The sequence below is a fragment of the Terrapene carolina genome, unplaced genomic scaffold (assembly GCF_002925995.2).
Source record: "Terrapene carolina triunguis isolate 2854851 unplaced genomic scaffold, T_m_triunguis-2.0 Scaffold740, whole genome shotgun sequence".
NCBI classification, from domain to species: Eukaryota; Metazoa; Chordata; order Testudines; family Emydidae; genus Terrapene; species Terrapene triunguis.
Genome location: NW_020665091.1, coordinates 4176127 through 4189433, shown reverse-complemented (window position 1 = coordinate 4189433; position 13307 = coordinate 4176127). Strand labels below are relative to the sequence as shown.

The 13307-nt window shown below is 48.9% G+C and overlaps 1 protein-coding gene across 1 annotated transcript; it reads right to left on the bottom strand.

Annotated features, from left to right (window-relative positions):
- Positions 1–246: 246 nt before the first annotated feature.
- NOP2 (NOP2 nucleolar protein) lies at positions 247–11470 on the bottom strand. Its single transcript, XM_024212072.2, has 17 exons — positions 11414–11470; positions 10360–10478; positions 10159–10204; positions 9872–9975; positions 8014–8288; positions 7639–7682; positions 6818–6972; positions 6229–6428; positions 3585–3674; positions 3418–3505; positions 3153–3293; positions 2754–2893; positions 2405–2494; positions 1550–1672; positions 1351–1448; positions 1113–1243; positions 247–961 (listed from the first exon to the last, which is right to left on the bottom strand). The coding sequence occupies exons 2-17, from the start codon at positions 10463–10465 to the stop codon at positions 732–734; spliced, it is 2061 nt and encodes a 686-aa protein (XP_024067840.1). The 5' UTR covers positions 10466–10478; positions 11414–11470; the 3' UTR covers positions 247–731.
- Positions 11471–13307: the final 1837 nt, after the last annotated feature.

Sequence of the window (13307 nt, the reverse complement as noted above, 5' to 3'; positions counted from 1 at the left end):
TTGAACAAAGGTTAGTAGCCTTCCAGCAGAAGCAATTCCCTTCCATCCTTTGCTAGCCCCACTTACTGAGCAGCAGCAGCCAGAGGGTGGGTGAAGAGGCAACCAAACTGTACAAAACCCAGGCTGTAGGGCAGCCCCCATCACTGGCCCAGGAGTGAAAGAAAGGGGCACAAGGGAAAGGTTTGGGAAGGAGGGGTGAAGTGACTGGAGTGGGCGACTGAAGACTGGGCGACTGAAGACTGGGAAACGGGAGGGTCAGAATAAGGGCAGGACAGAAAGCAAAGAGGCAGTGAGGGAGAGTGATAGGAGGACAGAACAATGGAAGCCAAGTACAGAGGGAGAGGTCACAGTGCAGCACAAGAACAAGTGGCTACAGCTGAACATTTACTGCAGGGTCCAGTTACACTACACTGAAATAAATTCCTGCCTTAGACATGCAGGGAGAGAGAGAGAATTTGATCAAAGTATAAATCTTTAATGAATCAGGATCTATCAATCCAGTACCCCAACCCCATGCTGGGGGAAGTACACTGGGCTGCAAGAATAAAGTCCAAAAAATGCTCCCTCTATAGGGGCAATAGTTGTCCCAGACACTCACTGCACAAGATGGCGAAAAACAACCCTACATGGGTGGAATCTGGAGAGTCCCTGACCTTCAGCCTTCAAGGAGAATGCCCCATCCCTGCAACTCTCATGGAATCAGACACCAAAGCCCAGAGAGGCAGTCCCTCTTATTGTCTATTCCGGTGCACTCTATGCCGCTTCCTGGCAGGTGGCCGAGCTCCTAGACGCCAGGGAGAGGGCCTCTTATGCCTTTGCACAGAACCTCCCTTTGAAGGGGGCTGCTTCTTCTGCCCCACGGTGACTTTCAACCTCTCAAGTTTCTTCCTTTTAAGCTGTGGCTCTGCAGCTACTTCCGGAGCAGATGCTGGACTTGCTGTTTCCACAGTAGATTCCTCATCTAGAATAAGAAACAAGAGTCAGAGAGGAAAGTGCAGAAGATGTTGTGGTGAGCAAGCAGTGCTGCCTGGATGGCGAGCTCTCTGCTGCTCCAAACCAGCCAGCATTGTACATGAGCAAGATAGCATAGCGCAGCTCTGGAGTTCAGTTACCTTTCTGCATTTTGGGGATGGCATTAGAAAATTTCTTGAGCTTGGCGATGAAGAACCCATCCATGTTGTGGGTGTGAGGGTAGAAACGCCGTGTGGATTTGAGGGATGGGTGGAAGCGACGGTCCTTGAACCTGAGGGAAGAGAGAAGAGGAAATATTAGTTTCCCAATTGAAGTCTGAGGGCTAAAAACAGAGCAAGCTTCCCTCCTCCCCACAGCCCCCAGAGACTTAACACACACCTGGTGAATCCTTCCTTGCCAAAGTCCAGCCCTGTGGGCACCAAGCGAACATTGCGTTTCTTCAGGGCATAATCCACAACCCACTCATTCTCTTCCACCTGCCAGAGACCAAGCATTAGAGACAGACTCTGTGGAGACTCTCTGAATGAGAGCTCCCCCAGCACACGGGTCAGCTGCCTGGTACCCAAAGGGAACTCACCATGATGGAGCAGGTACAGTACACTATGTAGCCCCCCGTCTCTGAGGCAGCATTGACTGAGTCAATAGCACTGAGAATCAGCTCCTTCTGCAGATGAGCACAACGCAGGACATCCCTCTCATCCTGAGAGACACAGAGGGGGTTAGAACACTTGAGCTATGCTGATCCACTCCCTCCCCTGGCCTAGCTCACTGCACCCTCTGTGCCTGCTGCAAATGGAGGTGTGATGAGAGCAAGAGCCACCGGTGGTGAGGTAGCAGGACTCAGTTGGGCTTCTACCCCTAAATCTGGTCCCAGAACAGTGTGTGCGAGGGAGACAGGTCAATTTCTTCAGGTTTCTCTGGTCCAGACATCTTGGTGCAAGGACAAGAGTCCAGAAGCCCCGCTCTTCCATGGCCTGCAGGCAAGTTCACATCTCACTCTGTACCCTACACCAGCAGTTTTCAACCAGGGGCCCTCCGGGAGGTGGGGGGGGGGGGGACACAAGCAAGTTTCAGGGGGTCCACCAAAATAAGCCAGAGATCAGGGCCAGTGTTAAATTCACTGGGGCCCAGGGCAGAAAGCCGAAGCCCGAGCCCCTCCTCCCAGGACTCAAGCAGAAGCCCAACCAACCAACGTAGCTTCGTGGGGCCCCTTGTGGCCGGGCAATCGCTCTCCTTGCTATCCCCTAACACCGGCTCGGCCCTGGCTTTTAATCTACTGACAAACAATTGTTGCACAGGTGGGCAATGGAATTTTTAATAGCATGTTGCGGGGGGCCTCAGAAGGAAAAAGTTTGGGAACCCCTGCACTACACCACAAATCACCCAAGCTCCTTCTCACTTCTCCTGAGCCGCCCCTGCCCAGGCTGCTCACCTTGTTGGTTTTGACAGCAGGGTCCTTGGAGATGACACCTGTGCCACTGCAGGGAGCATCAAGGAGGACACGGTCAAACCCACCCAGCACCTAGAGGTGGGTGGAGAGACAGAGGTCTTGGCCTCAATTCCATTGACAGGACAACAAGGGGAACAACAGAACAACAGCAGAAAAGGGGAAATGGGGGGGAGGGGGAGAAGAGATGCCCCATTGCCTTCTCCCCCACCCCATGTGCATTCCTTTCTTGTGAGTCACCCACCCGCTGCACACAGTCAAGGAGAGCACAGATGGATTCCATGAAGCCTTGTGATGGCCACAGCAAACATGAAACTACCCAGTGGCTGCGTACTTTGGGGAACTGGCGTCCATCGCAGTGGCTCAAGACAGCATTAGTGACTCCCAGACGGTGCAGGTTCCCCACCACACTGCGCAGCCGCTCAGCACTGCTGTCGTTGGCCAGGATCACACCTGTGTTCTTCATCAGCTGAGCTGCCAGGGGATGAAGGTTACATCAAGACCCAGACAATGTGCAGCCCCACCCCCTCCCAATCAGCAGTAGGAATAACCCCCCCTCCCCTTCCCCAGTGTGCCCCTCACTGCCTCTCCCTCCTACCAGGCAACCCATCCCCCAGCTCCCCCTATTTCCCTGCCCCCAGGTGTCCCCACAGACCTCTTTCCCCCAGGCTCTCCTCCCAAACTCCAGAGCCTTGGTCCCTCCCTCTCCCTCCCCCCCGCCGCAGTCAGGTACCTATGTAGCTGGTCTTGCCTCCTGGGGCACAGCACATGTCCAGGATGCGTTCATTCTCTTGGGGGGCCAGAGCCATGACAGGGAGGAGGCTGGAAGCTCCTTGTAGCATGTAGTGTCCAGCCAGGTACTCAGGGGTGGCACCTTGGAGGGGGTGGGGGGGGGAGAAAGAGAGGAGGGGTGAAGAACAGAGCCATGAGAAGAGGAGAAGCAGCTAAAAAAATGAGTCAGTCAGCTCAGCCCTGCGAAGGGAGGGTCAGTTTCTCACCGATGGGCACAGAGGAGTCGTAGACAACAAGCCCAGTTTTCGACCACTTCCCCAGGGGGTCAAGATTCACACCGCGATTAATCAGAGCCTGAAGGATGAAGACAGAGGGGTGAGATCTTTGCTCCATAACTGGGACAGAGGTTGAGGGACCATGATGCTTTGCTCACCTGTGCCAGGTCTCGTCGCCGTGTTTTCAGTGTGTTGGTACGAAGTGTCATGGGGCGAGGAACCTCATTAGATTCTAAGAAGTTGACCAGCTGGAGATAGAGTCAGAGTTTAGGGCCAGAAGGCACCACCAGATCACCTAGTCTGTCTTCCTGTACATCACAGGCCACCAACCCCTCCCACTACTTGCACGCTACGCCCAACAACCAAAATTAGAGTAAAGTATTACAACTGTCAGGAGACTAGACTGCTGTGTGCTACAAGCAGAGAACAGGGGAACCAAGATGCACCAATGCCTGAGGCCTGTGCAGTGGCAGGGAAGCAATTACGGGAGATATACCCAGATAATCCTGGCAAATGATCCACACTCACATGCTGCAGAGGAAGACAAACCCTCCCTCCCACTAGGTCACTGCTAATCTGAGCTGGGGGAAAATTCCTTCCCAAACTCACATAAGGTGATCAATTAGACCCGGAGCATGTAGCAAGAACCAGTCAGCCAAGCACCAGAGAGACAATGATCAATACCACCTCTGAGCCTTGGCCCACCCTGTCCACTGCCCTTCTCCAGCTGTGGCCATCTCTGATGCTTCAGAAGGAGGGGGAAGAAAACAAACAAACAAAAAAACCAGAATACATTGCCAGGGAGGGAGTCCCTTCCTGACCCCTGCAGGTGACCAGCTGAAATCCTGAAGCATGAGATTTTAGAAACATCTGACATGAACCAGAAGGAACCTCCAGGACTGCCGAGACCTGCACCCCGCCATATAATTCCACTGATAAATTTGTCCAACTCTCGTTTTCCCCCATAACTTCTAGAATCTGTTCCAGAACCTATCCTCTGATGGTTAGAAACCTCCTTCTAATTTCCAGCTTGAATTTGTTCACAGCCAGTTTATAGCCACTTGTTTTTGTGCCAACATTGTCCTTTAACTTAAATAGCTCTTCACCCTCCCTGGTGTCTACCCCCTATGTATGTGTATAGCGCAATCATATCCCCTCAGCCTTTGTTTTGCTAACAAGCCAAACTCTTCCAATTTCCTCTCATAAAATAAGCCAGGGGTCAGCAACCTTTCAGAAGTGGTGTGCCGAGTCTTCATTTATTCACTCTAATTTAAGGTTTCACGTGCCAGTAATACATTTTAATGTTTTTAGAAGGTCTCTTTCTATAAGTCTATAATATATAAATAAACTGTTGTATGTAAATCATTTTAAAAAACCTTATTTACTTAAGAAGCTTCATTTAAAATTAAATTAAAATGCAGAGCCCCCCGGACTGGTGGCCAGGACCCGGGCAGTGTGAGTGCCACTGAAAATCAGCTCGCGTGCCATAGGTTGCCTACCCCTGAGATAAGCCCTCCATTCCTCATTTAAATTAATCTTTTTTGAACATGGGTGACCAGAACTGTACACAACATTCCATATGAGGTCTCACTAGTGCCTTGTATTATGGCATTAATACTTCCCTATCTTTACTGGAAATGCCTTGCCTCACATCCTAGCCTTTTTCACAGCCGCATCATGTTGGTGGCTCAGTCACCTGTGATCGGCCCATACACCCAAGTCGCTCTCCTCCTCTGTTGCTTCCAACTGATGAGCACCCAGCTTATAGCAGACATTCTTATTAGACCCTATGTGCATGAACTTGCACTCTGTACTATTAAATTTCATCCCGTTTCTGTTACTCCAGTTTTTAAGGTCATCCTGTTCCTGTATAATATTCTGAACCTCCTCTGTATTGACCATGGCTCCCAACTTTAGCAGCAGCAAATTTCATTAGCATTCTATTTTTTGTGCCAAAGTCATTAATAAAAATATTAAAATATGAGAGGTCCCAAAACCAATCCTTGAGGAACTCCATCAGTAGCCCCCGTCCAGTCCGATAGTTCACCTTTCAGCACAACTTGTTGCCTTCTCTGCTTTAGCCAGTTCCTTATCCACCTGACAATGGTTTGACTGATCCCCATCTTTCCTAATTTAACTAACAATGTCCCATGTGGTACCGTGTCAAACATTTTACCAAAGCCCAGGTATATTAGATCTATTTAGATAAATTTAATTATTCTTTTCTTCACAATTTGCTCTAAAGCCCTGCATGCTACTGAGGTCAGACTACAACAGGGGTCGGCAACCTTTCAGAAGTGGTGTGCCGAGTTAAGGTTTCGCGTGCCAGTAATACATTTTAATGTTTTTAGAAGGTCTCTTTCTATAAGTCTATAATATATAACTAAACTATTGTTGTATGTAAAGCAAATACGGTTTTTAAAATGTGTAAGAAGCTTCATTTAAAATTAAATTAAAATGCAGAGCCCCCCAGACCGGTGGCCAGGACCCGGGCAGTGTGAGTGACACTGAAAATCAGCTTGCGTGCCGCCTTTGGCGCACGTGCCATAGGTTGCCTACCCCTGGACTACAAGGTCTGTAATCGCCCAGGTTACTTTCTTCCCCCTTTCTTAAATACAAGTACCGTAGCTATTCTCCAGGGGAGGAAGGGGAGAAAAGAAAATAAGATAAAGAACAGGCGAAGGCGGCAAGGAAGTCAGGCCCATATCTGGGAATTGGGTGGGCAGACGGGTGAACACCAGTCAGTGTGGATGTAGGCTGGGTGAATCCAGAAGCATACCTGGACCTAGGCGGGGTTCATACCTCAGGGAGAGGGAAGAGCTCCATGAGCTTCTTAAGCAAGAAGTCACTGTAGGAATAATAGGCAGCAAGGTCCTGGCGTAGCAAAGCGAGGTACTCCTGCCGGGCACGTCCTGCCTCCCGCTTCACCCTGAAGTCCTGCAGCACCTCCACATTGTCCTTGATACGTTGATGAACGAGGTGCAGGTCAGGTGGCTCAGCAGGTAATGAGGCAGTTAAGGAATCAAGAAAAAGAAGAGTCACGCGACCCTGGGCATTGCTCAAATGTGAATATTGTGTGCATACCATGACATGCAATGCACAGGTGCCTCTAGAGCATGACTTTCAGGCTACACATATGGCGTCACAAATGCCTCTGCTGTTATGCTGGAGTGTGCTAGTTCCCCTCTCCCCCCAACAACACACAAGCACAATCGAACACATGCAGGTGATATGGCTCCTGAGGCTGCACTAGTGCAGCCTATCATAACCAATACACCTCCGCTATGCAACACACATGTACAACCCAACATGGTTCTGTGCAAGAGTGTGGGTGCTCATCTGTGCCGCGTACACAGCTTATGTGCACCACACACGTTAGAGGGAAGGATATTCTCTCTCTCGATCTCCTCACCACTGGGTAGCACAAATTGCTCATCTATCTCCATATTGAGCTGCAGGTCCGTGTCCTCCTCTTCCTCCTGCCCCTTGCTTCGGCTGCTCAACCGCTTCTCTTCATCTTCACTGTCATCCTCACTGAGACCCTCCCTGAGCACAAGAGAGGGAAGGGTTTGTATTTAAGCATGAGAACCTTCCATCCTCTCCCTCCTCCCACATAAGGAGAGAAGTGCCACAGAGAAGTGTCCAGTTCTGGTGCCCACGGTTCCAGAAGGATGGTGATAAATTGGAGAGGGTTCAGAAGAGCCATGAGAATGATGCAAGGATTAGAAAACCTGCCTTCTATTGATTGTTAAGCTAAATACATAGCCTCAAAGAGACAGTTAAGGGGTGACTGGATTACAGTTTATAAATACCTACAGGGGGAACAAATATGTAATAATGGGCTCTTCAACCTAGCAGAGAAAGGCACAACACAACCCAGTGGCTGGAAGCTGAAGCTAGAGAAATCTAGATTGGAAATAAGGAGTACATTTTAATGGTGAGAATAATTAGTCACTGGAACAATTTAGCAAGGGTTGTGGTGGATTCTCCACCACTGGCAATTTTTAAATTAAGATTGGATGTTTGTCTAAGGAACATGCTCTCGGAATTATTTTGGAGAAGTTCTATGGCCACGGGGGTCAGACTAGATGACCACAGTGGTCCCTTTTGGCCTCGGAATCTAGGCATGCTAGAAATGTGGGGGGATGGAAGAGACAGCCTCACCCCAGTCTAGGAGAGAACCTGCTGGGCTCCAGCTCCTGAAACCCTCACCTGCCAGACTTCTGCTTCCGGGCAGCTTGTTCGATGGGCAGCAGCTAAGAGAGTCACGGGAGAGTTAATGAAACTATGGCATCAGATGGCAACTCCCTGCCACCCCCATTCCTGCCCCTGTAAAACCCACTCACTCTATGCGAGAGCACATACAGACCAGCAGCAGGTGAAGGCAGGAGCAAGTATTCCATGCCTGGACCCATCTCCACTCTTGAAAGGCTTTATCCCCATGTGAGATAGACCTCAACTCCTCCCACCCACCCACCCCAGGCGTCCTCCATCTCAGTGATAAGGTCATGATGTCTGAGCCCTGTACTACCCCCAGCTGGGGAAGTCTCAAGTGTTTACTGTGACATGTAAGTCAGGAGTTCCTACCTCCTCTTCCTCAGAGGACGAGGCTCCATAATCATCCATCATCTCCTCATTGCTCCCGTCATCCCCCATGTTCTCCCAGGCATCTACATCCTCATCTCCCTCACTTTCACTGGACTCCAAACGCTCTTCTTCATTATCCCCAGCTGGCTGTGATCTCTTGGCTGGAGTTAGCGAAAGTGAGCATCTGTCACTGCACCCAAGCTGAGGGTCCCGAGAGGCTCCTTCTGCTGGCCCCCTGCATTTTCCTCCTTTCTGTGGGGATGGCTGCTCTGCAGCTGCAGGCAGAAGAAAAGGTTAATGATTTGTAACAACCCTCAAAACCATCTTGTCCTGTTCAATGCAAAATAAGAGGGCTGGGAATTCTGCATTCTAACTTCTAGCTAAAAGGGCCAGTTAATTTTCTGTACTTCAGTTTCCTCACATACAGTCAATGGGGATTTATGATACACATCCCTTTTTCACAGGTCTAATACTGAATTTTTTAAATTCTATTTATTTGTTATAATATTTCTCTTGCTTATTTCCAAGTTAGATTCTTATACTACACCTACCAGCATAACACGAGAGCACCTTTCACAATGCGTTACGTAGAGCAGCTAACATTGGTTACACGTAGTTGTTCCTTTCTCTGTTCTTTCCTTTTTCCAAGGGGGAAAAAAAACTTTTTTTTTTTTTTTAAATATATGATGTGGTAGGAGTTTGTATTAGTGAAGGCAGGTCACAAAAGCGTGTCCTATACTTGTAATGGAAAATAGTGAGGTTTACAGTAGTTAAGGAAAGGATGGTCTTGTAGAAGGTGGCACTGGATTGGGACTCTGCAGATCTGGGTTCAGTTCCTGACATCACCATAGACTGTGTGTCTCTGAACCTGTCTCAATTTCCAAATGTAAAATGGGGGTCACAGTATTTTTGTTCATCTGTTTAGATTGTAATCTCAGAGTCAGGGAGTGCCTTTCACTATGTTAGTACAGCGTTTAGGACAACGAGGTTGTGAAAGAGGTTGGGACCTTTAGGGTATGTCTACACTGCAGCTGGGAGTGTGCCTGCCAGCCTAGGCTCAAGTAAAAACAGCAGCGTACACACTGCAGCACGGAGAGAGGCTCAGACCGCCACCCAAGCTCAGACCCAGGAGGGCGGGCAGGCTCCGACTTGCGGGGCTAGCCTGAGCCACCATCTGTGCTGTAATGTTTATGCTGCTATTTTTAGCAAGCAAGAGTGAGCAGAGCTAGCACTACTCTGTCTACCTGGGCTGGGAGGCTCACTCGCAGCTGCAGCGTAGACATACTCTTCAGCACTGCCGTAAATACAAACTCTTCATTCTCCTCATTATTAAGTGGTTCTTAGATTCTGTGAAGATTTCTCTCTACACTTTTGGATTAGTCCCCAAAAATTCCCAGATCCTTCAGTGTATCCTGAGCCCAGGTTATTGTGCACCCTGAGGTTAAGGACTGCGACCATTGCATTTGAAGCTGTATTTTATGGGGAACCAGCATAGAAAGCAGAAAATAAGTCTGATGTGCTTGCTCCCAGTGTTAGTGAGGAGACACAGTTTTAAAAATCCAAGTTTTACAAAATTTAATTTGAGCTAAAATTAAGTTATGGTGGTTACAAGGCACTTCTTAGTCCTGTGCAATGCATGTGTTTAAAACCCTAGCTACTAAAGATGCCCACAACACTCTGGAGGTCAGGTGGGGGCAGTAGAAAGAGATGTCCACTGCTTAAAATGACTTAAGCTATGCCAGACTCCTGCTCTGCTCACAGCTGAGGATGAAAGTGAGATTTAAGAACTTAGAACATCCAGAACTCTTCATTAGAAAAATGCTTTTAAATGATTGAAGTCAACTCATTAAACACATACCTGTGCTGGTGCCATCCATCCCCCCCTTATCTGTTGGCTTCTTTAGCTGAAGCAGATTTTTCCTAGCTTGGGTTTTTCCTGACCCCATTCGTCTCTTTGCAGCCCTGAAAACACACGGACAAGCGAACAAAAGAATAAATGAACAGAAAACCCCTCTTACATCAGAGAGCCTAACAACTCCCTCTGATCCATCACAGCACTCGGACTTGGGTCTGCCAGATTGCAAATAGTGCCTTAGATTCTATCCTCTCTAGAGGAAAAATTAATTTGTGTATTTGTACACTCACCTTTTTCGTGCATGGCTGGATAATTTGTTTCCACTGTTATCAGTAGCTAGAAACAAACAAAGATGACAGAAAATTAAGAAACTGGTAACAGGAGGAGGACAAACAATAGGACGATGTCCTTATTTAGAAGCCCTTACAGGTGTGATTGCATGTGGGGAGTGCAGAAAATGTAGAAAAGGATACGGAAACAAAGACACTTACCTGTCGTAAGAAATTTGGCTAATTCTACCTCTGCTCCCTTCTGTTTGCGGGCTTTGCGCCCTGGGCCACGTTTTTCCTTCCTCAGTACATCAAGTTTGCGCCCCATAGTACTGTTCACTCTGTGGGGTAAGTAAAGGAAAAGAAGGAAGGAAAACGAGATAAAAGAAAACAGAACAGACCCCACGCACACACATTTACTCATATGGCATGGCAACCTCAGGGGTGATTCCTTTAGGACAGCAGTTCTTCCAACTGCCTGTCTCTGTCTCTCTAACACAATAGTTCTCAGCCAGGGGTACATGTGCCCCTGGGGCTACACAGAGGGCTTCCTGGGGGTACTTCAACTCATCTAGATATTTACCTAGTTTTACAACAGGCTACATAAAAAGCACTAGTGAAGTCAGTACAAACTAAAATTTCATATGAGTTGTTTATACTGCTCTATCTACCATACACTGAAATATAAGTACAATATTTATATTTCAATTGATTTATAATTATATGGTAAAAATCAGAGAGTCAGCAATGTTTCTGTGTGCTATGACACTTCTGTATTTTTATGTCTGATTTTGTAAACTAGGAGTTTTTAAGTGAGGTGAAACTTGGGGGTACGGAAGACAAATCAGCCTCCTGACAGGGTAGTCTAGGAAGGTTGAGAACCAGTTATCTAACACACTCCCCGTTCTAAGGTATCGCTGGTTAAACCCCATCCCCCGTAACTCGTTTCTGAGCTCTCAAATCTCGCTTCCCAGAAACCACTTAGCTCAGGGTCTTCCCCAAGCCCTCAGCCCTCCCGACCAGCCTCAGAGTGTTTCCCAGTTCAGACACAAGGAGCCCGCGGCTGGATCCCCCACTTCACGCCCCCTCCCCCCAAAGGGCCGAACTCTGCTGGAGCTTTCACCCCAAGTTACCACGCCCGGGACGCCTGCACAAACCCCGGCCTCCCCCTCCCGCGCACGCTACCCCGGCTCCGAGCCAGGCTGGGGAGTGAGGATACGGGCAGAGCACCAGGCCCGGGCGAGGACAGCAGCAGCAGCCGTAAATCCGCACCTACCTTCCGGCCCCACGTGCGCAGCGCCCACTTCCTGGGAAAGTCTTTGCATAGCTTTCTCTCCACGCAGGCTCAGCCCGGCTCCTCCCTCGCCCTGGGATTGGCCAGACGCTTCTCCTCCTGCCACCCTGCCATTGGCTAGAATCGTCTCCCCCTACCCACTGATTAGGCAGCCGGCCCCCCGAACACACCCACACCCCTTCTTCCCCCAGCCGAGAAGAGAGGCATAAGCAAAGCCCCGTACCGCAGTGGGTGTTGTTTGACTCGTTTCGGCGTAAGGTAGGTGTGAATCTGGAGTGCAACCGCGATACCAGAATAATTCCATGTGTCAGACCAGACAGCCGTAAAAGCTGCAGGCTTAGTTTACCCTGCAAAGTTAGGGCAGTATTGGTGTCAAGCAGGGTTCTAGAGAACCCCCACTGCTGGCCTAGCTAGGCTAACCCCAGCCATGTCAAGGGAAGAGGGTTTATTGACTTACCCAACTGTTTGGGGGAGGTGATGTACTTACATCGACAGAAAGTTGTGGCAGCATAGGCTATAGTTACATAACACAGCTAAGCTGCTCTAGCTATGCTGGCAGAGGCTCTATAGCATAGATTTACCCCATTTGTTCAAACATGCCTTAGGCTACCATTGCAGGAGACTGTATTGAATTGAGCTCCTTTACATTTACACATGCCTTCTGCAGCTTTAAGGGGTACAGCTCAGATTTTTCTTCACAGGCTGTAGAGCTAAAATCTCTAATACTAGACAGTTGAGAGTGTGCTGTATTCACTTCTGTCCAAACATCACATACACCTCTACCCCGATATAACACGACCTGATATAACATGAATTCGGATACAACACGGTAAAGCAGTGCTCCGGGGGGGCGGGGCTGCACTTCCGTGGATCACAGCAAGTTCGATATAATGTGGCTTCAGCTATAACACAGTAAGATTTTTTGGCTCCTGAGGACAGTGTTATATCAAGGTAGAGGTGTACAATAAGATTAACAGAAGTTATGAGATAGCAACACTGATTTGTCCCAACAACTGCTCCAGAATTTTTTTTGGGGGGAGGGGGTAAATGTGCACACTTACGTATTTATTTGCCAGATCAGAACAAATTACCACCCTCTGCTCCAAAAATGGCAAGGTGGGGCACTCTCAAGCCTAAGTCTGGCCCTGCTAAAAGCAGAGCCAAGCAGGCAGCTCTGGCCAGGCCTGTGCTGATAGCAGTAGCCCTAGCAGCACATGACTCAATATGGGGGAGAAGATAGTAGCCAGAGATCAGAGACTGGGTGTAGCTATAGAGCTCTCTCTGTATGTTTCCTTACTATCACCTTGGGTATGTCTACATTACAATGGGACACCTGACTCAGGCTCCTGGGGCTCAGGGGGGTGTTTGGAGCCCAAGCTCTGAGACCCTACCACCTTGCAGGGTCCTAGAGCCCAACTATCTACACTGCAATGAAACAGCCCCTTAGCCTGAGTCATCTGGCACAGGACAGCTGCAGGTTTTTAATTGTAGTGTAGACATACCCCTTGTGCTAAGAGGCCACTTACACTGCTCAGCATTTGTAAAGGCACAGAAATCAAGGACATGAGCACCCCAAGCCAGTAGCCAGCCTTTGACAGCTCATTACCTGAGCAGTAACGTAAATGACACAGATCTGCACTGATCACAGATTGGGCTGGAAAGGAGGTGGTAGCATCTCAGCATGCATATGAGGATCTGACAATTTTTATGTCTTTGTGGAGCACAGAACAAGGCTTATGCTACAGGATACCAGGGACCCGACCCACCCCATGCCATAGAAGGGCAAAGAAGTAGCAGCACTCCACCAGAGATTGCTTGTTTATCTCCTGCTATTTCCTCCCCACAACTTCTTGGCACAGCTACTAAAGACAGCAGA